The following is a 25,534-nucleotide window of genomic DNA, read 5'->3' as shown; positions in this document are numbered from 1 at the left end:
CAGTTTACGCTTAAAATTTGCACTTTTGTATCCTTCCAAAGATCTCAAACATTTGAAGTAACATATCAGGAATGTTTATTCCTATTTTCAAGGATAGGGGCATGTACTCTTGAAATACCAAGTATTTTGCTATTTCCAGAGTTTATAAAGCCCATCTCATGTTGTCTTAGAATTTCACATCCAAGTTCTCCCATGAGGGAAAAAAAAAAATTTAAAATAATTGTGGTAACAACAGAGGAACTGGGAGAAAGCAACAGAAAACCCTGGAAAAGTTACACAGCAACATAAGCTCTAAACAACTACTCCTATCTCAATTCTGAATTCTGTTTCTGCTACATAACCAGGCAAAACTTACCGATTTTAACTTCTTCGTACAGAAGCCATAAACTTACCTGGATAATAAACAGCATACCAACAGCAATAGTTGTTCCTAATGCCAGTCCTAAGGCAAATAAAGATGCAGCAAATGCAGACAGTCCAAAGGGAATAATGGGTCGAGGGTCTCTCTTGGCTGCACTCATGTCAATCTTTACAGAACTCCACCCAAAAGATATCTGCAAAGGGAAAATACCATCATTCAGCTCTAAAACATTCCAACTGCTGAAACAAAATAATTTACCAATAAGAAATCTCTCTCTGAAGGTAGATGTCCAACTTCTGATGGGTTTATAATGCAAGTGGGATAATTAAAAAAAAAAAAAAAAAGTAGTATTCAAAGACTTTTCCTTTTCAGAAATACATTCTTTGCTAGATGTAGGCCTTCTCTAGATAGAAAGCTAAACCAAAATTGCCATCTCCACAAGTTAGGCCTAAAATCTGCAAAGAAATCTCGACTCTGGCACATTAACAAAAATGCATTGACCAGTTTCAGGTAGAAAATGTTTGCATAGCACAATATCCATTTTCAATGGAAACGCTACAGGTTTTTCTCTGAAAACTTCAGCAGATAGCACATCTCAACATCACTATTCTGCAAATACAACACACAGCCTGCATCTGTTACACTCAGTTGATGTTTTCAAGCTTTTCATCGCAACCACAAAAGCTGAGATCAAAGCTCATAATCTTAACTATGGATCTGAGATAAGGGATGTATTCCAGAACAAGCTTTGCTCAATGTTGCTGCAGTTAAATTTTCCCTTTTAAAAACAAATTCAGCATAATTTATTTTTTGTTCCAAAAATAATGTACTACTATTTCCCCTTGAAGAAAGGGATACAATTCTAAAAGAGCAGCAAGCAAAAGAAAATGAGTAACACCTAACTTGTGTGTTGGAAATAAATAGCAACTAATTTCTGTGCCAGCCAAAACACAGCCTGTCTCTCTCTATATAAGGTACTCCTCAGAAACTGTCTTCAGTCAATGCAAAGCTCTAAGAGACTCCCAGTGATTACGACAAGCAACAGGGGAAAATAAAAGGAAAGGAAAATAAAAACAACTTTCTCTGAATCTTCCTCTAATTAATGAACATACTTCTCACAGACAGAGAGCAGAACTGAGAGTATACATTGAAAGAATAACAAGGAATTCCACATACTGATTCTCAGGAAACCGAATCATCTCATACTTCCAGAAATAAATTACCCTTCTGACGTAAATAATATTTTAAGCATTTATGTTTTCTTACTCTGTTGTAAAGCTGAGTGTACATAGTCATAACAAATATGAAAGAAGCATGAATGCACCCCAGTGGAGCTAAGAAGAGAAACAGAGTGAAAGATGCATGATTCTGGTATCCACAACAGTTGTTGATCCAAGGACAATGGTGATCCATCTTCATGACACACCTGTAAATAATAAGTATCAATTAATATAAGGGACATTTATGATGTTTTTCCAAAAAGCTCAAAGAAAAGGACAACTAATTTTCTACTACTCAACCTCCATTCATTCATTTAAACCCACCGATTTTCAGCAGATCAACACAATAGTGTCTTTTCTGTTGCTAATTTAGAATGATATTTTATGTTGTAGAATGAAAGAAAGAAAACCAAAAAGTGCTCCCAGGTCCTACCCTCCCTAATTATCCCTCCTCCTCTATACTCAAACTTGCTAGTTGCTAAACACCATATTCCAGAGCCAGAGGCCTAGAATGGGAAGTGTTAAGAACCATCAACACAATAATTAGGCACTAATATTATTGCCAATATTTTTAAATAAGCACACCAGGAAAATAAAGGAAATATCAAATGCCCGTGAACTACTTAAAAGAAAGAACATATAAAGATACACAGACAGAAGTGTGTTAATGCCAGTTTCTTTTCAGCAGCAGACCCTCTGGAAGCTTCATCAATTGCTATGTATTGACCTTACACGACTGTAAGTCCTTTTCAAAATCTATTTAACAAACATAAACACCCTGGATACACTCTTGTATTCAATATAAAGCTGGTTATTTTGGTTTAGCTTACAGGTGCAAAACCGCACCTGATAAAAGATTTGTCCGTATGCCAAATTGCATTGATTTAGCTTAACAGCTGTAAAAGTCACTAATTATAATGTTGCAATTCATCTGCACCAAACCTAAGTGATAAACAAAGGATTAAGTTACACAAATATCCAGCTCCTCTTAAAATAAGTTAATTGTTTTGGAACTACTGACCTTATTATCTTTTAAGCTAGTCCATTCCCAATAGGAAGTTCAGTTTCTCTCTTTTAAAGAATTACTTTTTCTTCATTAGCATATGCTCAACTGCCACTGTACAAGTTCCTGAACATGCAATCATCATTATCAGCACAGGTGTTTCTGAAGAAGTTCCTAGATCTTTAATTAGAAACCTCACCCCGTTCAGGTGGGCCACAATAAGTGACTCCATTCATGCACTGAAACTTGCCACAGTATAGAAGACTTTCAGCAGTTGTTTAAGTTACCCACTTCACTGCAACAGGCTAGAAACACATGTGGAATGGGTTACTTTGGCCAGAGTTGAGGAGGTGGAAAATTGTTAAAGCCTATCACAGCAAAAAGATTTGGAGAACATGCTGCAGTTTCTTCTGTTTTATTTGACAAAAGCTAAATTAAACAACTTGCTTTTGCAAAGACAATCATTGGGATCTGCTGCCATTTTCTACTAAGTCCTCAGTGTAAACATCGTCACTCAAGGAAAGGAGTCAAATTTTAAATCTCAGGATGATGCAGCCAAATTACAGCACTGCTCTACAGTTTCAGTCTCTGCTTCCTAAAAGCACACTGACCACGCATCTTGTGTTTACAGAAATAACAAATGAATGTGTATGTTGCAATATCCTTTTACCACATTCTCTAATAGTCCTTCAGAAGAGGACTCAAGATAAATGCAACTACAACCTGGACTGCAGACATCTGAAGTGGCTTGCTTTTTCCAAGCTGCACTAAATTTCAGTGCGGCTATTTATAATAAAAACATCCTTTAGCTCAAAGCAAGTCTATTGGAGGATGAACACATAACAAGGCACAAACTTTTAAAAGTTGACCCAAAAGGCTTATTAGTTCACTTAATATGCTGACTTGCCTTGAAAAAAAAGCCTTTAGTGAACAGTAGAGAACAGTCCAAAATTTCCACTCAAATCAACATTTAACTCCCATTTGGAAAGATGGCAGAATAGGCTTTTTTCTAGTCTGAGCAGGTGAATGTTTGGACTCAGAACTTGCAAGGACTGAAAGATTTTTAGGTGTTTACACAGGCTCACTTCCCTGAAACAGTACTGCAATACTAATTTCAAGCTAAAAAGAAAATGTTAGACACAAATTTGGATACTAAACCACAATAAAACAATAGAGAAATCCTACAACTAGAAAGTGGAAATATTTGACACAGATATAGTGTTCATATGGAAGACTTTTAAAAATGCACAAGATTTGGAAGAATAAATTATATTAATAGCTCATTATTAGATTCAAAGTTATTTTAAAATGGATTTAAAACAATTTTAAAGAAAGATAGTACCTGTTACACTTTCGACAGTGGTGTGAACGTGGTGCCTTGTAAGACTGACACACTTTACAGTATTGGAGATACATGCAATCCTGAGATTTTTCCTTTAAGAAGAACAGGCATGTTAGACATATACATAATTCTACTGGCGATACATATCTTGGCACTTTCCTAACCTAAGCATCTTTGCTTTCTTCTGACAGGGTGTGTTTCATAACCCAACCCTGTTTAATAGTAGGTGGCAAGGAGAGAAAAAAGCCTTTGCTATCAACACAGCCATCTCCCACTGTTGAGAGTGCTGGTTGCTAAAAGAAATACAGAGATTGTACAAACAGGATTTCATAGGGAAGCTCCAAAAGTAAAAAACAGCATGAGGCCTTTATAATTTTAAAAAAAAAAGTTTGTGCACCTTGTCTCTATTTTATAACATGAGCCAATCTAGGCTTACTACTAAGATACAGTACTGCTAAGCATTAATGTTCAACTAGCTCCTTTTTGCCTCCCTCTCTTACACACATGCCAACTACAGCAAGATGAGAGACAGAGACTTGGAGATAGCAAGTCGTAAAACTGGCCAAAATTTTCTGTTCACAAAGTGCAATACCCAGTTGTCCTGCTAGGATCGTATCAGCATCCTCTTGTCACTAGACTCTGTCCTGAGAAATATTCCACAAGCAGAAATGTGATTATTACTAATCTTCACATCATGCCACTACAACATAAACCGGCCAACTGTCTTGAGATACTCAGCCTGTATCGTTCTGGTCGATGACTACTACTCTTCTGAGAGATTACTGAAGCAAAGGAAATGCAAATTTCCACCTTGACATATAATAATGTGTTGAACATAAGATAAACATGTAATTATCTGTCTCACATTAAAAAAAAAAAAAAGATTACATTTGCTAAATGCAGTTCTTCTAATCCTTATTACTAGCGGCAAAGTCTGCACCACGACAAGGTCTGCATAAGCATGCAGGTAACCTTGAAGTTCTCATTCCCAGCTAACAGTACTTGTTTCCTGTTGTTTTAAGAAGCATCTATAAAGCATAACGAATACAGCCAATAAAGAAGCGTTACCGTTCAGCCCCAGATCACTGTAACTGAGAGAACAAGGAAGGGATGGAGTAAGCTGGAGCATGCTGGAAGCAGCAGCAAAGCGGGAGCGATGCAGAAAGCGGAGATGCCGACACAAGATAAGGAGAAAGGAGTGGCCCGAGGAGCTGGCTGCATTCTTCGGGCAGAAGGGGGAAATGGTGGCATCAAAAGATACGCGATTTCTACTGCCTTCCCGATCCCCGCACGCACTCCTTTCAGAGAGGTCGGCCCCGGCCAAGGGCAGACCCGCCGCTCCCCCCGCCCGGCACTGCCCCTGCCGCCCCCGGCCCGGGGATGAGGCGATCGAAAGCCAGCGCTTACCGGCGTCCACCCCAGAGGGACGTACCCCGGGCCGACAAACATGGCGCTGAAGTAGTTGTAGAGGATCATGACGGTCCAGTTGAGGAGTATGATGAAGTTGACGCTTCCCCCGGCGGTGTCCAGGGGCCAGTACCACAGGGCGGCGTCCGCCATGGCGGTGGCGGAGCACACGGCCACCACGGCCAGGGCCACCAGCGGCCCCCAGTGGCACAGCCGCCGCGCCCGGCGCAGCCCCCCCGGCCCGCCCATGGTCGTTACCGCCGCCCGCTCGCTGCCGCCCTGCCGCCGCCGCGCATGACTCCCGCCGCGGTCAGCCCCGCACCGTCCCGCCGGCTGCCAAGAGAGAGGGAGGGAGCGCCGTGAGGAAGGGGAAGCGTCGGGGCCCGCCGGGCCTCGGCCCCGCCCCGCCGGCCTTGGGGAGGCGGGGGAGCGGAGCCCGCGCTCGCCGCCGCCGCCGCCGCCGCCGCCTCCGGGTCAGCCACCGCCCCCCCCCCGGCAGTCCGTTGGCAATAGGGTCCTGCCGGGAAACACCGCTCCGCCGGTGACGCCGCAGCCTCGTCCCTCCACTCCTGCTCTGGTGAAGGAGCAGCGTTACAAGGCGGAAAGCGGGGGCTGCGGAGCGCAGGTTGTAGGGCACCAGCAGGCCGCCGCTTCTCCGGACCTGCAGTTCGATCCCCCAAAGCGAAGACCGCCAAGGGGTGGCGGGGCAGCAGCAGGCAGCTGGGCCGTGTTGGTTAAAGCACCTGAGCGGGGGCGGAGAGTTTCCCCGGAACCTGTGGCGAGGCGCTTGGAGGCGGGGGGACGCCTTTGCGGGTAGCAGAACGCGGAAGCGGCTTGGTGCGGAGCGGCTGAGTGCGCCCGGCTGAGCGCGGCGTCTCCGCGGAGCGCAGTGGGGCCGCCTTCCCCCCCCCCCCCCCCGCCCAGCGCTGCCGCCGCCATGTCCTCCGATTTCGAGAGCTACGAGCAGGACTTCGCGGTGCTGACGGCCGAGATCACGGGCAAGATCGGGAAGGTGCCCAAGCTGGTAGGAGGTGAGTGGCGGGCGCCTGCGCCGGGCGGGGGAGTCTGCTCGCCCGGTGCCGCGGAGAGGCCGTCGTCGCCCGGCGTCCTCTCTGCTGAGCACCGCGGGCCCGTCCTGCTGGCCCGTAAGAGCCCCTCCGGCTCCCGGAGCCTCCCCCTTCCCAGCAATAGGCGCCTGGGGTGGTGACGGGGGGTATTAGTGCGGTTCTAGCGTGGTCCGTTTCTGCGTCCAGTCACCCGAATGTGTTTTGCTCCTTACACAGCAGAGTCAGGATTCACCTCCCTGCCCCGGGAGCGCATCTGTTCGAGCAGCGAGTTGTCTCATGACCAGACTATTAAGGATAACGTGAGAGAACATTGCTGGCTGGTCAGCTGCGAGGATCAGCCCTTCCCCTCTGAGCTGCGGGGGCGCTGAGCAGAGCAGGGGGCAGAGCTGGGTGGATGTTTCCTCTGCCAGCATCGCTACTGAACGCTTTTCATTGGGGTCGTGCCACAACGTCGGTAATGGAAATCAAGTCTCTTTCGTGTGGCATAGACAGGATTTGTGCATGATTTAATCCAAATCTGTATTTTGCTGCTTACTGTTAAAACGTTTGATTTGGATAATTGACTGTGGTGACTCACATGTAGGAGCAGATTCAAAGAAATGAGTGTTCATTTACTTTAATGTGTTTGTCAGTAGCCTGCAGCATTCATGGTCTGATTCATGACGGTTCCTTGCAGTAGAGACTATAATGTTTATAAGAGTGTTACGGTAGAAAGCCTAAAGTGGTAATTTCTTTAACCAGTCCAGCGGGATCTTCTAGCGCATACGAATCAGCGCTCTAATGTAGAGCCCCTACTATGAGACAGAGGGGAGCTGAAACTAGTGGATTTCTCATTTGTCCCTCTTATAGCTCAGCTGAATGCCTCTTCTGTTCTCAGGTCATTAAATATTTCTGCCTCTGCTTCCTATGCACCTTTCCCAAAGCTTTAGGATACTTAAGGAGTGGGTAGCATAAAAAGAGGAAATAAGCACACACTAATGGTATACTTTTCCACATGGCTAAAGGAAAAAATATCATGCGTCCGGGACCAAAGAATAACATCCTACTTTTAGAGTGGGAAATGCATCATGAAGTGATAAAGTAGTAATTCTAAACAGGATTCGAGGTAGGTGGTCAACTAAAGCTTATGATCTCAGTGCTACGTTAATTCAGAGGTCCAAAATACATCTGAAATAAATAAACAGGGTGATTTTGAGTAAAAAGCTGTCTGATTCTGGAAGATTATGTCCGATTCTAATCTTAGCAAGTTAGAAAGTCTTCTGATAAATTGGGGTTCAGTGACCAATCACGAGCCTGATTAAAGGACAGGAAACTATGGCTTTTCACCGGCTTAACAAAGCTATTTTGCCTTTGAGCTTAACAAAAAGGACATGAGGGGATAATTCAGTCACAATCTGCAGGTATTTATGAGGTAGAAAGCTTTTTTTCTGTTTTGTAACGGAGACTTAGAAAATTAAGAAGGGAGAGATCCAAAGAGTTCCTGTGATTGAAATTTAAGACTGTTGTAATTTAGTCTGCTCAGAAATTATATTTACCCTGTAAACGGCCACTGGAACAACTTACTGAGAGGATGCAGTGCATTCTTCACCAATGTAAAATACCCAATCAAGGCAGTATTTCCTGCTGCCTCACAAAGGGTTGTTCACGTTTAAACAGTAAATTTAAGGACCTCTTGTAGGAACAGGGAGACATCATAAACACACTACTGGTTCCTCTTCTGAAAATCAGTAGTGCTACACTGATTTATGAAAAAGAATAGACGTTTAATTTCCTAATTGTATAATTTTTGGAAGTCATCAGTGTCTGTTCAATAGTAGGAAGAATATTCTGCTTAGTAGTAGGGGATTTCCATAATCCTCTCCTTGAATCAGTCTTCTTTATTCACTTAGGGAGACTTTGGAGCTTAAATACGAGATGTTTAAAGAGTATTGTCTTAGACAGTGACATAGCCTAGAAGCAGCAGACTTTGAAATCATGATTCTTTTATGTGGCCCTTAGAAGTTGTTTTCAGAATTTGCTGTCCTCTCAGAGGAGAAAGAATACACGTTCCCTGTGGACCCAGTAGTGTGGTACTGGGCTAAATGGCCTCAAGATAAGACAATGGTTAAATTTTTAACTTTTTTTAAGAGGTGGCTTTTCCATGTTAGGATTTGAGGCTGGTTATACATAGTTTGGACGGGCTTGCGTTATAGCTACTTCTTGCACTGTACATTTATAACGGAGTGCATTGCTTGAGTTTTCAGGGCTCTTCTGTCTTTCATCAGCAAAAAATTAATGTATGACTTCAAAACAAATTGTAGTCTTAGCTAATAGAGGCATTTGACCACCTGGAAAAAAAAAAATCTCTGACTATGCTGAACACTTTAATCAGAAATATTTTAAATACACATTTTTCCCTTGTTTCTTAATAGGAATATTTGCAAGATCTTTGCTTCTTCATCACCAGAAGTTCCAGTTAGTTCTTGTGGAGATGGCTGGGAGAGCCTCAAAAAAAGGATTATGAGGTGGGAGGGGGACGTGAGGAGAGACGCACATGAGGTGGCAGTTTTCAGCAGCAGAGATTTGAGAGAGATTGCTGATGGCCTTCTTCCTTCGCGCTGGAAGAAGCAGGATGAAAGGTGTAAGGACTTGTGCTACTTCTGCATAATACAGTGAGATCTCCTGAAGTCTAGTGACTGGTTTATTTCCTTCTGCTGCCCAAGACGGACCTGCTGTAAGCTTCGTGCTCAGTTGAATTGGAGAAATACTGGTTAATTGTTCTTGCAACATTCCTGCATTTGGTGTTGTCAGGACTTGATGCTGTCTTGTGTTCTAGGAGGATGATGGCTCATCAAACGATCCTATTGTCACAAATGCATAAATAGTTCAGCAAGAAATGTAACAAAGGCACTCTGATACTACAGAAAAAATAAGCAGCAGGGACAATAGAACATCTTGGGAAGAAATGTCTTCTGTTGAGGCAGCCATCATCTGTGGAATTAAAGAAAGTGTTCTAAATAGAGAATGCCTTTTAAATAGATTTTCTGTGATGCTGCTGCAGGTCTTTGAAGAATGAAGATCATTGGCTGATGTGTTTTATTAATGTTACTCGGTCTTTCAGAGGAGCATCTGTCTTGTGATTTGACCAAAAATTTATATAAATTTTGATTGCTTGATCTGAAAGAGAGTTTTATCAGCACAAAGGGTGATACTTAGTCTTTTTGCAGCACAGGAGCCTCTGGGTTGTGATGGTTTTAGGCCTGAGTGCTGTCATTCTTCTGATACTCGATACCTGCATTTTCTACTGGGCAATCAAAGCACTGTATTTCAGTCTCCAAAAGATTTAGCTGAAGAAAGTCACACCTTTAATTTTCTGTTGTACCCTTGTACAGGAATTTACTGTCTCCATTTCAGATCTGGCTTATTATGTTGTGCTTCTTGAACCTGGTTTTATAACCCAAAGAGAAAAACGCATGTGTTGTTCTATTTGTCTCTGCTGTTGGACAGTAACTTCTGGTATGTAAACCACCTCAGCCAGCGTAGCAAAATCTGCACATGATCTGTGAACTGAAGCCCTTCGTTACTCAGTCTCTTCCTCAGCATGTGTACTATTAAAAAGAAGCAATTCCACAAGCAAGGATACTACTCAGTCTTGGTCCAGGTTTTTTTAATCTCTTCGTTGGTGAGATCAAACCAGTGCTCTGTTACCTTTCTACACTTGTAGGCAGATTTCTGCCTTTCTGTAACTGCTGTATTTTGGGGGGCAAAACAGTGACTATTGCAAGGGCAAAGCTGAAAGAACTGAGGAAAATGTTGTAAAAGCTTGTTTCTTTTAAGAAAGTGATACAACCTTGTATACAAACATAGAACGGATTTCTTTGTTTGCGGTCCTTACCTGGAGGAAAAACCTGCTTTTTTTTCCCAGTCTTAATATTTATCCATATTTTGTCAATTTGACCAGTTAAATTATACAAGCTACATGCAATATTTTCTGTAGGGTGATCTAGCAATGTGGAGGCAAAAATTCTGTTCTAAATTTAGATATATTTGATGGAGCTTTTTTAAAAATTTTCTTTAAAGGATATTATCAATTCTGAATTAAGGAAAAAGTTATAAACTTTTTTATTATTTCATATGATGGAAGTGTTTTTAAGCAAATAATCAAGTAGGCAGATTGAAAACTACTAAGACACAATGGAGTAATACAGTTAGTAATATGAGGGTCTTTAATTGGATCAGAACTTGTTTGTCCTGATCTACTAGATTAGTGGCAAGCTTCTCTTACTCTGAGTAACTCCCTCTGACCTCACCTGCAGTCTCTGAGCAATGCATCCTGTGGATGTCATGCCCTCTTTTCTGTGGGGATGCTGACTCTGAAATAAGTTGTTTCCTTAGCTTAACGATGGCAGTAAAACTGAGAGTGAATGGTTTGAAAACCATTCCAACCATGCTTTCTGATTGACAGTGCTGTAGCATTTTATGCTTCTGTTGCTGGTATCAACAACAGGACGAGAGGTATTGGCAGTCCTGCAGGTGTGTGGCTCCAGGCAACATGCTCCCACCAGGATTTTACCTGGATGTGGCTAGAGGAAGGGAGGAAAGCAAAACCAAGTGGGTGATACTTACACTTTGGTAAGCTTGCTTTTCCTTACGAAAGTGACCTTGTTGGATCCTGCCACACCTTCTTGCTCTGGGGACTACATGGTATCGTGTGCACTAGAGGATCAGCAGTTGCCACAAGTTCAGCTGCTTTTCTGGAAATTCGTGAAGACACCACTCAAAGCTGCAGTGCTGGGATGTTGCCGTGTGTGTGCTCTCGCATCTGTATTTGAAGGAACAACAAAGCCCTGTTGTCACTAGGCCTTGCTCCGAGCAGTTGTTGTGGCCACTGGCTGGGTGATTATGTGTTGATAAATCTGGGACGATGTTAAAATGCATCTCTGGAGTTGGGTTAAAGTTTAATTAACTAAACCGTTGAAGACCGTTTGAATACCCCCTCAATTTTATGGGAGCAGTTTCAACTAGACCTCCTTGCGTACTAATGAGTTTCCCTTACCAAAGGTCCATATCTTAATATCTCTGTGGATAGGTAAGATCTTACTGGTCAGTGGAGTGCTAGGTAGTTCTTGTAATCACAAGTACACGCAGAATTTGTACAGCATGAAATACCTTCCCCAAACCCCCAGCTTTATATCCCTAAAGTTCAGGTTACTTAATGTATATGGAAATTGTAATCCAGTAAAACTCAGGGAAATACTGAAATTGCTATAGTACATTTATTTGCTGCTGCTATATTTTTAAATTTTGTTTCAGTTTCAATAAAATGGTATTGTGTGTTTTATATCTGACATCATTGTTTTTCCTTTCATCCGTCATCATCTTGCCCGCTTCCAAATGAAGGAAAGAATGGAGATGTTTTGGGATGCTGGGTAGGAGAATTGAAATGTGTGGGCAAACAAGTGGCAGATTCTCTTTTTTGGGTTTAGTTATGTTAGGAAGATAAATCACTAACCATTACATTTTCTGGCTTGGGTGCCATCATGAGAACCTGGTGGGGAAGAAGGACATTGCTAGCAGAGAGAGAGCTAAAAGTGCTGCACAGAAATGAGCGTTTCCTCCGTCTTCTGCTGTAGTAGAATCCACCAGACATGGCAGCGTGAATTCTGGATTTGCAAGAAAGTTGCTGGTTTTCCGTGGCTTTAGCTTTGTAGAGAGGATTACATGACGAAATTCTGGGCCTCTTGCAAGGAAAGAAGGGAAAGAAACTGTTTAGGGGGATTTAGAGGTGAGCTCTACCTTCTCACTTGTCACTGGCAGAGTTCCCTTTATTCAGAGGGCTTCAGTGTTCTTCAAGATTTTATTCTAGCTATGTTTTGCAGACATACTATTGTATCCTCAGAAGACAGGTTTTCTCTTCCTTGCATAGCTGGTTATTTGCAAAGATCTCCACATTATCTTCAAGGTGCAAAGATGATCTTGAACCTGATCCTCTCTGCAGGCAGAGCTCCAGTGTATATAACTCAAGGACAGATCATGATGTTCATGTCTCCTTCAATGAGAGTGTAGAGTGTCTTAGGTAAATGAGAAGATAGATGGAAAGGCCCATGCAAATGCAGTGCAGGGTGCTGAGGAACACTGGTGGGAGGGCTCGGCTGAAACATGACTTGCTTATGCTGGGGATGCTTCACCAAAAACTCTGTAGCATTATAGTCCTTTCAAAGTGGTTCTGTTGTTTTTAAGGAGGATGTTTTAAGGGCATGTTTTACTTTATATGGCAGAAATTCTGGTTTTGCTTGCTACCTCAGCACCCCCTGATTCCTGCCCATGGCACTCAGTTTGCTCAAAAATAACGTGTTTCAGCCTGTGAGAAGCTAAATTATATACATTTCATAAAGGAGGTCCCTCTTGAAATTCAATGGCTTGTGGCATGCAGAGCATCAAAGGAGATCATCAGACAGTCCCTTTTGGTCTTTAATGTGTCAGTTCTAGGATACAAAGAGATCATGTGGAAGAGAAGCAAAGGAATTCAGGCTAAAAAAGAAAACCGTGAAGTCTAAAGATACACAATAAAGTATTTTATTGTATCTTTACAATAGACTTATCCATCGTGATCTCTGGGGAGCAATGACTGGAGATACTTCTGTGCAATTCACTTTTGATCCACTTCAGCAGGCAAGCCACCAGCACAGATGTCTCATGATGCTCTTTGTTTCAAACGAGCAGTGGCATAAAGGGTTGTATGTTCAGAGTTTTGTTGTTAAGTCCATTGAGACGACATGTGGATTTACAGTCAGAAGGATGGAAGATGTGGCCATGAGAGGGGCAGGAGGTGGTGCAAATTGCAGTATTGCAGCCCCTGAATGCCTACAAGCAATGGGGGGGGGGGGGGGCTTTTTATTATCCAGTGACTGAATATTCCTCAGAAAGTCCCTTTTCATGCTGTAACAAACCTAGTGGTCAAGCAATTGGAATATTTGGCAGATGTGACACTGAATATCTGTTCTCAGTTCATATTGGATTCTCTGCCTGAGAATGGATGGTTAGAGGCAGGTTGAAAGTCAGACATGCTGTCTGTCACTGCAATACAGACTTGTTGAGGAACCTGGCAGATGATGATGGCTACATATAGCTTATAACTGATTTTAATTTTTTAAATTTTCATATTTTATTACTAATTTACATTTTTACTGCTACTAGAAGACAGTGGTTTTCTTGTAGTTCCCATGGCATTTCATTTTGTTTCTGTTGAAGCAGAAGAAAGAGGGTTCTAGACCCAGCAGAGGAGCAGTGGAACAGAAACCTCATTTTCCTTCAGTACATTTATTCATTATAAGTGGGATGCTTGGTTTTCTGCTTCTCATATTTTGCAAATAAATAGGACGAGCCTTTGTTCTTAAACCATTTTTTTTTCTCCATTTGGTGTAAGCATGTGCATTCTCATGCATTTGTACACACCCAGCTAAGCGCCTGCTGAGGCATAACTCCTACACCTGGAGCAGCTGTAACTACTTTCCTAACTAGCAAATGCTGCATGACAAAGCAGAAGACTTCAAGGATTCTCCAATCTCCTTTATTTTTTACTTTTTTTTTTTAATTACTAATGTGAGTATCACAGTGCATGATGGTATCACACAGAATGAATCCCTTGAGTAATTTTTAACTGATACATATAAGCTTTTGAAATGGTATTTTTCTTTCATGGCAAGAGCACAATTATATTGGTATTTTCACAATTCTATTTCAGATGACAAGAAGCAGATGGTTGCAAATGTTGAGAAGCAGCTCGAAGAAGCAAGGGAACTGGTACGTTTTGGCTTTTCATATGTTAACTGCAAATTCCTAGGGAAAATAATAGGATTATTAGTGGTAACATTTAACGCACATGATGCCATAAAAATACTTAACAGTAATATATTAGAAAATGAAATAATATTTTTGAAATAGTTTTTATTTGAGGATATGAAATACCTAAGAGGAGAGTATCCTTTGTTAATCTTGTGTTAAGTGATTTAAGGTTCGCATTATTGGTGTAAGCTGTTACAGGTTGCTACAGGCTTTGAGCTGTAATTGAGGTCTTTTACTTTAGGAATTGAATGAAATATTTACACAGCTGGACTGTTTGGTTTTGTTTTTTCTTGTAGGTCCCACGTATCTACTTGATTTAATCTTTCTGATTGTCTTGTAGAGCAGTAGATCTTTTTTTTCTCTTTTAGCAAGTGAGGAATAAAGATGTTTAGTTGTTTGAGGCCAAGGGGGCAATGGTAGTGTGGGTTATTGATCTGAGAAGAGTACATACGTTAACCAAGCATTAGTGGTCTATGCTGACGACAGAAAGCAATATGTGTTAAGCAACTGTGACTTTTTTTTTTTTTTACTTTGTTCCCATTACAGCCTGTCACGTCCTCCATCTGGATGGAGTATAAAAGTAAAGTTTCGTAGAGGCGGAGTAACTGAGCAAAGGTGTTGGTGACAGTTGAGATTCACTTTTTCCACATAGCCAATAGTCCCTTGCCTGAAGTTACTTTTGTTTATTGCTTGTGAATGAGTTTGCTCTATCTAGTGTCGAAATGTAACTGACTTTTAGGGTAGGGAAAAGAAATTAGTTCTCCTAGCCTGAAAGTTTTTATAATTGAGCAACTTGAATCAATGATTTGGTTGCTAACTAAATAGTAATACTGAAATTCACTTTTTTAAGTGGCATAGGAAGAAAAAGATCTCTAGAGTGTTTGTTGACATACCTGGTGCTTTTGGTTTAAGAATTGAATTAGTGTTGTAGACCAGAGCATTGGAGTAGCATCCAGGAAAGCTGGGTCTTGGGATGACTCCACTGCAAGTTTACCCTGTGAGGATGGCAAAGTGCTAACATCCGTGATTTGGTGTTCTCAGTGAGAAACATGGTAAAATTACTGTCCCATCTCTTGAGGATGTTCTGAAGATATATTAAGGCCTTTTGGGCCCTTTACATATTGAAACAGCTGAAAGAAAGTAAAAATCTAGAAATGTTTTTCATCTCCTTTTCACTGCAACTTGATGTAGCAAAAAAGCATAGCAGTACAGGGAAAGTGTAGCATGGGTGGTCTGATGAAAAGTCATTCAAATTTGGTTTTCTACTCAAAGTAAGATTGGAAGGAGCAGAAATTGAGTTAATGGCTCATTACATCTCTCCTTATGTCAGAAAAAGATCGTCTAAATTTGTATTTATTGTAAGATTAAAAATTAAATCCTGTATTTGTACTTTTATCCTAATGATGATCTTCATTTAATGTACTGGCTTTTCTTTCACGCTTTTGTTTTAGATCTTGTTGCTAATGCTGTTAGACAGGTGCTTAATTCAATTATTGCCTTTAAGCAATTACCTAACATGCTTGTGATTAATGTCAAGGCTTGAGTTTAAAAATCAATTTGAACAAGCCTGCTAATAACAGAACTGATTAAATAGATCATCTTTTAAAGTAAAGGCTACAGTAGAAAATCAAAATAAACCTAATTCCTTTCTACTGACAGTTTTCATACATTGGTTTGCTTCATTGTCTCGGATAGTCAAAGCTGGATTTAGCTGATTTTGTTTTATTTCCTACTTGGCTAGGAAATAACACTCTCATGTATTATAAATATTATTGTAGAGATAATTTATTTACATTGACTAACCATTGATTGTTTTAAAACACTGTCTGCTTTGTTTGGGTAAAATCGCTGGTGTAATTGATTTGATCTATGTGCAGAACTGACACTGAAACTTTCAGACTCCCAGGCTGCCTTTTCCAACCAGAGCTGCTGAGTAAGAGATCTCTGGAGAGAGATCCTGTCGTTCCACATCCCATGTGGAGTTTCTGAATGTTATTTTTACCAGGTTTTTAAGAAAGGTGAATGTTGTGATAACCTTAGAGAAATTCTTTGAGTGTAGAATCTAACATGTGCTAAAAGAACTGGAATTAGCATTTTTGAGTGAAGTTTTGCTTTTAAGAAGAGGAATGTGTATTTGCCTTTATATTTTATGAGGAACACATCATAAAATTGTTGTGTTGTAAATGCTCGGTTATTCTTATCTAGACACTTGGCTTTTTAATAATGCACGTAAATTTAGAGTTCCAAATGGTAGGTTATTCTTATTTAGACATTTGTGGTTTTTAATATAGAACTCTATTTTAGTTCTAGGACTTCAGAATCAGAAAAAAATAGCAAAGCTTACAAGTTTCATGAAATGCTAGCAAAGCCCCAGAGCAATTTCCATGTGGAAAAGTTCCTGCGGGAGGAGGAGACTTTTTGGAGCCTCAACGGACATCAGCAGCAGAGTTACTTTATCTTGTATTTTTGAATGGAAGTACTAGTGCCTGCTCTGCTTTATGCTGTATTCAGTGCTGGGAGTGTATTGCGTGTTGTTAGGAGCAAACCTACTAGGTTAAACACCTGGGGAGCCATAAGGATGGGGCCTGGGTTATGAATTGGGGCAAGAGTTAGGTGCCAAAATACTCAGCTTCACCACAGTAGTGGCAAGTTGGAACATAAGCAATAACAGAAGTTTGAGCTTTTAGATTTTCTGAAGAAAACGTGAGCTTCTACAGATGTTTTGAGATTTAAGTGCTGGGTTATTTTTAGCTTTTAGTAGAATTTAGCTCTGTTCTTGCTTGTGTATGAAAAATATGATTTTGTGACCAATAAAATGAGGCCTGAAAGTGAAGATGCATGAAATTAGGTTGCATTCAGGTTCACACCTGCTTGGACCACTATCTTCTGCATGACTTTGCATGGAATTTATCAGCCCAACCACAAAATGTACCCGTTTAAGCTCATGATGACAAAAAAGTTAAATGTCAGTCAGCCTGAATATGCATGCTTCATCATTGTTCCTTGGACCTTATACTCTCTGATACTGACTCTTTAGAATGAACATTTTGAATTTCATGGACTGTGGTCTGATCCTTGCTGCAAATTCTGTATTCACTGGGAGATGGTTTCATTTTTTTATAATATATAAGAATTGAGACTTCATTAAAGTATCTCGACCTTGCACATATAATTTTTTATATATATATATGAGGAATGTTTTCTATGTTTATAGAACACTTGAGATCAAATATATTGAGATGAAATTGATAAGAAATAAGCTATTAACTCCAGCTATCAGTTTAATTTATAATACCCCTTTTGAAAATTAAGCAAGCCTGAAGCCAAAGAGCTGTGTAGAATTAGAACTTGCTTTGTCTATTTCAATTCATTACTGACTATTTAATTAAAATCTGCTTTACAGTTTATTATTGAATATCATTTTGTTTAATCAGAATAGATCAGGCGGAATGACTTTTGAGTATCTGGTAATTCCATTGATTAAATTCAAATGCTTTTCATATGATATGAGGATGAAATTTCAAAGTGTAAGCAAATGATCACATAGGGATAAACTGTAGCTGTCCCCTGTGAAGACCTGTCACCAGTAGCTTGGGACCCTAATTGAAAGGCATTTCTGTTCCAATGCCATATTGCTCAACTGAGATCAGTAGGAGGTAAGTAAATATTGTTTCAGGTGCCTACAGCAACGAGCAGAGGTATTCTTGTATCTTTTTAGAGTAAGTTGGAAAGATTTTAAAAGGCAGGTAAGGGATTCTTCTGCTGTGCACTGTGCAAAATAGAATTTCTGAACAGACAGCACCGTGTAGTGGAGGCTCCATGACCAGGTGGGTAATTAGGAGGCAGCTCAACCCTGGTTTGTAACTCCTTTTGATTTTCTGTCCCTCTGTGCCATATTCTTGTGTTTCAGACCCCTGAGTATTCTACATGGCAAGAATAAGTAGAAAAAGCTTTTGAAAGATATATCTCTGATGTTTTAATGCATTTGACTGTATACAAGTTCTTGAACAGTATTGTCATTAAACCCTGAAATTCAGCTATTTAATATACCTACGTACAGATTTGGGATGTAGATTTAGGCAGTCAGTTCAGGCTTTGTAATTCTGCTGAGTAAGCAGTATTTAAAAAAAAAGAATTATTTTATTAAACAGAGACTGGTGGTAAACAAAACTTTAATAAAACTTTAAACATGTATATACACACACACACAGGTATATACACGTATATATATACACACATGCGTGTGTGTATAAAAGCAAATACCCTTTCAGGTAAGGGTTTCCAAAACCACACGGCTAGGTGGAGGTAGGCTTTCTTCTGAACTGTACTCATTTGCAGGAGGTTACTTAACCTCAGTTTTACTATTTTCTTGTAATAAAATGTATTCATCATGTTTGGAATTGAAATCCAGAAATGTTTGACTAGAATCATTCCTTCTAACTGTTAATAATATTAATTTTTGTCACTTGTTTGTTGACTTAAGGCTGTGTAAAGATTTTGATAAATGGTTTATGTATTGCAGAATAACTTTTTTTTTTATAAAGAAGGAATATTTCTTAGTATTTGTGAACAATTTAGGTAAATCTATCCTTGCTTTAATTACCCTTTTGATTTACATGTCTCTTCTTTGTTTTTACTTGCTAGCTTGAGCAGATGGAACTTGAAGTTCGAGAGATCCCACCTCAAAGCCGAGGAATGTACAGCAGTCGAATGAGAAGCTACAAACAAGAAATGGGAAAACTTGAAGCCGATTTCGTGAGTTTTTAACATATTACATGAAGAGGGCATCTATGAGAATTTTTTTAATATAATAATGCAATTATTCAGGTAACTGAGAGGGTATTTTTGACTAGTGTGAGAGATGAGTTCTACGTGTATCTTGCTGTATTTATGGACAGATGAAAACCAAACTGGGGAAGAGAAGCTTTTCTTTTTGTAGCAGTCTCATACCAATACTCAAATTGCTAGCCTTCGGTCCCTTTGCCCTGGATCTGAATTGTTTCTGTGCCATTAAACATTGTGAGTGTTCATGCTGTATTAAAAATAGTCAGCTTTTAATCCTATTTCTCAAGGAGTGACTGGTAGAACATCAGAATTAATACTTAAATTATAAGGTAAGTATAGTCTGAGTGGAAAATAATGGTTCATATAAGACAGCTTGTAGTAATGTGGGCAGTAACATGAAAAGCAATATAATCTCCAATGCATGGAATTTTTGAATGTGGTTTATCTCGTGCACTTCATTTCTTAGTCTCTGTGATTTCTTTTCTATTGCACTTAGATTCTTCTTTTTTTTTGTATAAATCAGTTATAAATACTACATTTTTCAAGTAATGGATGCAAACTAACAAGATTCCCTTGTCTAGGGGCTTCTGCTACAGTTATCAGTCCTTTTTTGTGACTAGGATTTGCACTGAAGAGATTTACATAAAGACAAAACTGTTTCCTTTAAAATCATGAAAAACTTCAAAGGAATTGCAAAGTGTAGGAAAATGCTATGTTAATTGGCAGCAGCTTGGTTCCTCCAAGGTAGGGAGAAATGACTGTTGGCAGTAATTTCCATTCACTGGAGAACTGTGAATTTTCTGGGGTTGCTGGCAGCAGTTTATTCCTTCAGGGGAGGGGAGTCAATGTTTATACCTGCAGCCAGGAAATCCAGCTGACTGTCACTCCTCTGTGCTTCTGCCAAGTTGAGAAGTCACACAAAAATGTATTAGTTAGAAGATGGTTGTAATTTAGTTAAGTTTGAGGAATGTTAGGATAAAAACACTTGCATCAAAGTTTTGAGACAATCTCGTGCCATTCCTCTGTAGGAAGGGCCTATGGCCATACTGGCCAAACAGTGACTTCCAGGAGAGAGCAATTTCTGGACCAGTAGTGAATGCTGGTGATCTTCTTAGATGTGGGAGAATTTGCTGTCAGCATATATTTGTTGCTGGCTTATTTCTCTATGTAGGCAGACAGGGGAATTGGTAGTTCCATGTTCCTAGGTAATAGGGAATGGGAGAGTTCAGAACCGGACACTTGTTATGGGAGAGGGGAAATGAGCATGCGTGGAAGAAATGCATCAGAGCGGTAGGAGTTACATCATCGAAAGAATGCGAGTTTGTGCTTAGAGCAAAGGAGCGAACACAACATGAGAAAGAGGAAGGAAGAGATTGTAATAATGGAGGAAAAAACCAAAAGTTCAAGGATGACATTCAGCAGAAGATCAAGGAAAGAAAGTGGAGTGAGGGGATGGAGCAAACACAATAACAGCTATGCTTGGAGAAATCTCAGCTATATAGAAAATAGTGTTGTGGCAACTAAATTCTCAATGTAACTCCGATTTCTAAGTACTAACATATTTCTAAGTTTGTATGTGAAGGTATGAGAATTGATTTGGATTATTCTCCAGTCAAATAGCAACTTGTTGGAAACCATAAAACAAAATGATTCAGTTTTGAGTTCAAAGGGGGAAGAGGAGGAAGGAAATATTATTTTGACTTTATATGCTGCAGGGCCGCTGAAGGTACGAAGTTAAAAATTTTTGCTGAAATTAAAGTGCTTTTGAGTGTTCTGCCTGAATATTTTCCTGAGTGAGTTGTGACCTATTTGACTGTAAACAAAGCGTGTAGCATTTAATGGAAGAACTTTAGCAGACCTTTAGGGAAAGCAGATCTAAGTACTTTTAAAATGAATTCACTTTTATAGATGAAATTAAATTCTTAACTGGAAGTGATACTGGCAATTTTGGGTTATGATCAGCTTACAGGTTTGCTGGTTAAAGTTTTCCATTCTTCCAAAAGGCACGCAGATATGAGCTTGCAAAGTTAAGTGTTGTTATTTGTCAATGGAGTTGGAATCCCAGCTGGATCTCACTGTATTTGGCTTGGCCTGTCTTCCTGTGGGAAGTAGCGTGTGCACTGAGCAGAGGACATTTCTCAATCATCTTGAAGTGTGTGTTTCATTTTAAAGAAATGATGTCTGGGAAATGAATTGCAAAAATTTGTATAACTCAGTATACAGTCTTTTTCATTAAGTTCTGTATTTGAAACATGAAGTGAATGCAGAACTGGCCTTGGTAGTTTTTGTTTATATTCATCATAACAAACATGAGTTTTGATCTTGTGGTTCTTTGCACACCTTATAGCAGCTTGAAAATTTGCCCTCACCCAAGCAACATATTTAAAAGTTAGGAGAAGGAAACATGAAGTATGTGGCTCTCCACCAGGATGGACAATGACAGGGTTTATTTGTGACATGTAATTTCTAATTAGTGAGTTTATTTGATCTTGGGCAATATGTATAAAAATGACAAAACATTGGACCATCACTTTGTTATTATTTACTACATAGTGCAGCATCTTAATGAATACTTAGTGGTTTTTTCCTAAGCACTTTACTATACCAGAAGTATATTCTGAAAAAAAAAAACCAGATTTGAGCTTAGTTGAGCTGTACTTTGAAAAGTTACTCCAAACATAGCTTGTTTGTCTCTAACATTCTAATCAAATAGGAACAAGTTGCAAATAGGAGATTTATTTCCCCTCATTGCTAAGCCTTGCTATCTGGAGTCATGCCTGCGGTTATTTATCGGTGCCCTGCAGTCCAGAGGTGTGTGTGGAGGCAACGACATCTACCCCATGTACAGTGTTACACATGGGTAGCTGATAACCCACTAATTGCATTAAATCATATCTGAGGAGAAAAAGCCACCTTGCTCCATCTTGGCCCTCCCTCTTGGAGAGGAACAGTGGGAATGAAAAAAAAGAATAGCTCAATTTTGTCATTAAAATTACTCAGCGTAGCACTGTGAATATGGATGGGGAAAATTAACAAAGCACGCATTGCACCTCAACTCAGAGCAGCAGCGGTTTCTGATGCTTGCCTCTGCTGTGCAGTCTTCCACGAGGAGCAGATGCCTGGGGAGAAATATAAGAATAGGGCAAGCATAAAGTGATACGTTGCAAGAAAAGCTGTATACACCTCAAAAGGTGAAGTTTCAGCCTTGCTGACTGCGTGTGATAAATGTAACAAAACAGAATAAAACTATGTGTTAAACCTTATGCTGCCTTTTTTAACTTGCAGATGTAAATCTTGGTTTTGTGATCTTATTTTCAATAGTAGATACCAGTACTGCATTTTCATAGCGAAGTTTCATTCCTGTTAGGCCTGGAAAGCTGTAGTCCCAAACCTGGGGGCTCCTGCACAGACCACACTCTCTGGGCTGCCAAGACTGTGGTAATGGCTCTATCTTGTGGCCCGACGTGGAGTTGCAGACCGTGTACTTGTGCTTTCTGGGTTGATTAAAGTCTTAGGACCACATACTAAAGAGTTCCTGAAATTCAAAACAATCATCCTATGAGCAGGTTTTTTTCCTGCACCTACCAATGCACCGTTAGGTGGTTTAAGCTTGTAAATATTTTTGTTTTGACTGATTCAGATGTAGAATGTCCATGGTGACTGCCTGCATGAAGCAAGTTCTGAATGCAAAAAAAGCCTTATATTTTATTGTAGTCTGTAGTTGTAGTACATGGACTATAGGTATTGTTTATTTTTTCAAATAAAACATTTTTTTGTTAATTGTTACCTGAAAATAGCCAGTGATCTTTAAAAATTGGGGATATGCAGTGGTAAAGGGCTTTCCAGATTTTATAAAAATACTGAATCTATCTCAGTTCATGTGATACTGTAACTATATAAACTTAGCAATATGTGGTTATCTGCTAGCATTAGTATTCACCCCAAGGGTTCCACGTACTGACTCAATCAATGTCATGGCACCATTAAAAAAAAAAAAAAAAAAAAAAGTGGACACTTTCCTGAAAAGCTTACAGCTGAAGTGTGAGGCATTCAAATAGATGGGGAAGTATAGAAATCCAGTAAGACCGAATTACATAGTAATATTCCTATTACAAAAATGAGTACGACACTATCAGTGCTGAAAGTGGGATGGGTGTATTCACCAAGAAAAATACCCATCAAGTAAAAGAGGAGGCACAGGAACTGTTCCTATTCTGTCATGGCAGCACAGAGGCAAATTTTAGAGGTAGCATTTGTTATCAGTTCAAGAGACAGTACTCTTTCCTTTTAAAAACTCAGGATTGGTACTGATTTTGGTTATTCTGACCTTCAACTTAAAAGCAAAAAAGAAAAAAAGAAAAAGAGGAGGAGAAACCATAGATATATATAGACAGATACATTGTACAAAACTTGACTAAACATGTAAATGTTTTTGACATTTAACAGTAGCTTCAGTTCAGTCAACAGTGAAGACATATATTCACATTTCATACCTCCTACAGGTTCTGTTTAAGATAATTGTTAAAATGGCAACTACTGTTAAGCTTTAAAAACATTTAAGGAGATAAACAATGGAATTTCACTTGATGAAGTTAGCTCTTTTGTGTGACTGAAGTACCACCTGAATCCAGAAGCTCAACCTGAACAGCTGCTACAGCTGTGTCTGTTGTATTCTGGCTGCTTTTTGCAAATATTGCTACCCTCATTTCAGGTTCAGTCGCCTACCCAGACAAATATTCATAGGGCTATAAGCTTAATGGACAACATTAATTAAATGAGAAGTTAGTGGCCTGTATCTTTATGGCCAGAGTCTTCCCTAGCTTTCCAGTTTGAGCTAGAAGTTTAGAAACACAACTGTTGCTGCTGGATTGTTTTGATTATAAGTAACTATATAAAGCAAAGCATTATTGCTTTATAGTTACAAAATCATAAACTGTGTGTGGGACAGATGTGTGTATCTTCATAGTTCTATCCCAACGACACTATTAAGAGCAGGGAACCCACCATGTGTACACGTTATATATGCAGGTGCACCCTGCACGGGCGGGCACACATGCCTGTTGTGAAAATCTGATCTTGTTCTCAAATTTGAAATTTTTGAAATCAGATTAATTTTTGCTATGTGAGTAGTACAGCTCTTTTGAACAGGGCTGGGGAGGATTTGTTTTAATGCACACAAGATTGAACTGATTAAGTTTCAGAAGAAAGAATTTGAAATATCTGAACGTATACTTTGACAATCTAATTTTGAGAAAGCATTTTGTGAACAAAAGTTCCTTCACTGTGCCATTTTATAGATCGCTGTCACCTTCTTGAGATAAGTAATCAGTCCTCTACACTGTACTCAAACTGCTCTGTACAGAGGCACTGTTTATTTTCTTCTGTTCCTTGTCTAATAACTTCTGATAATGATATTTGTCTGCTTGGCTGCTGCTGAACATGAGGCCAACCTCTTTTCTGTAGAGGAAAATTCCGCATTGTCTTCAGTTTGTTTTTACTTGTGTCCCCACCTTGGCGCCTTTGTGGTGGAAGAAGGTGGAGGCATTTGATATTTTGCAATGACTTTATAGTACTGCTATTTTAAATTGGGGAAAAAAGTGATACAGTAGAGGATTTTTTTTTTTTTATGTCTAACATTCAAGGCCTAGACTGAGTTTTTGATGAAAGATTAAGAAGTAGTATAACTTAGATCCCCTGTAGAAAATGTACCCTAATTTATTTACATGTTAAGAATTTTTTTCTAGTTTTGTGTGGAAGTATGGAGAAAGAAGGAAATTTATTTCACCATGGACTTTACTAGTGATGACACACTTTTCCTTAGAGGAAAGTGTGAAAGATGGGAGTTAACATGTTTAATTTGTAATTAACCTAAAGGGTTATGATCATCTTAACTGAGATTCCTGAGAGGCCAGACCAGTGAAACACACCTTACCTCCTGGGTTTTATAATTCTGTAGGTATGCCTTACAAAGAATCCTCCTACTTTTGACCGATAAGATGCGTCTCATAACACAATGATGTGTGAGGAGATAATATGCTGGCTGAGGGCAACCAGGCAGCAAATTTTTAACGTCAGTAAAATGAATTCCTTAACTAGATTCTTCTCTCAACTGACTTCACCTTGATACTTGCAGGAAATTCTGTGTCTCTCTCTCCAGAGATGTTACTCATCTGTTAAGACATAGGGATAAGGCTGGCAAATTTTGTGGCATGCTGTTTGTTGGCCCTTCAGCAAGTTAGTGACTGTGGACATGATACACGTAATTTTAAGAAAAACCAGTTTGTAGAGCACTAGACTTGGCTGAGTGATTATAAATAAAGGTGCTTTCAGGAAGTGATTGGTGAGTCTGATAATTCTTGTGTCTGACTGGGGGCTGTGAATGAAAGGCATATTGACTCATACAGTGCACTGTGAGTATTCATGCCTCTTTCTTTTCCCCCTTCATGCACAAAATGTTTCTGTATTAAATGAAGCTAAAAAGTTGTCTATGGCAGGATGAAATCCTTCTGTAAAATATGTTTCAAG

General features: G+C 39.7%; 2 protein-coding genes and 1 long non-coding RNA gene across 10 annotated transcripts in view; 2 read left to right on the top strand and 1 right to left on the bottom strand.

The window, feature by feature from the left end:
- ZDHHC6 (zDHHC palmitoyltransferase 6) overlaps positions 1-5,806 on the bottom strand; it is a 52,830-nt gene extending 47,024 nt beyond the window's left edge. Inside the window, exons 1-4 of one of the 2 annotated variants that reach the window (XM_075757902.1) lie at positions 5,334-5,806; positions 3,927-4,018; positions 1,628-1,787; positions 393-554 (exon numbers count right to left, since the gene is read on the bottom strand). In XM_075757902.1, the coding sequence (XP_075614017.1) occupies positions 393-554; positions 1,628-1,787; positions 3,927-4,018; positions 5,334-5,582 (663 nt within the window). In that variant the 5' untranslated portion in view covers positions 5,583-5,806. The remainder of the gene's footprint in view (positions 1-392; positions 555-1,627; positions 1,788-3,926; positions 4,019-5,333) is intronic. The other variant, XM_075757901.1, reaches the window with a different exon arrangement.
- Positions 5,807-5,914: 108 nt separating this feature from the next.
- VTI1A (vesicle transport through interaction with t-SNAREs 1A) overlaps positions 5,915-25,534 on the top strand; it is a 270,580-nt gene continuing 250,960 nt past the window's right edge. For all 7 annotated transcript variants that reach the window (XM_075757909.1, XM_075757907.1, XM_075757905.1 and 4 more), the window contains exons 1-3: positions 5,915-6,364; positions 14,124-14,182; positions 18,869-18,979. In XM_075757909.1, the coding sequence (XP_075614024.1) occupies positions 6,271-6,364; positions 14,124-14,182; positions 18,869-18,979 (264 nt within the window). In that variant the 5' untranslated portion in view covers positions 5,915-6,270. The remainder of the gene's footprint in view (positions 6,365-14,123; positions 14,183-18,868; positions 18,980-25,534) is intronic.
- Positions 6,397-11,720, top strand: LOC142602563 (uncharacterized). The gene is made up of 2 exons (XR_012836311.1): positions 6,397-7,505; positions 8,812-11,720. It is a non-coding gene; the product is annotated as an uncharacterized LOC142602563 (long non-coding RNA).

The sequence above is a fragment of the Balearica regulorum genome, chromosome 7 (genome assembly GCF_011004875.1).
Source record: "Balearica regulorum gibbericeps isolate bBalReg1 chromosome 7, bBalReg1.pri, whole genome shotgun sequence".
In the NCBI taxonomy this organism is placed as follows: Eukaryota; Metazoa; Chordata; class Aves; order Gruiformes; family Gruidae; genus Balearica; species Balearica regulorum.
The sequence above is the reverse complement of the archived record's forward strand: the minus strand, read 5'-3'. Positions and strand labels throughout refer to the sequence as shown.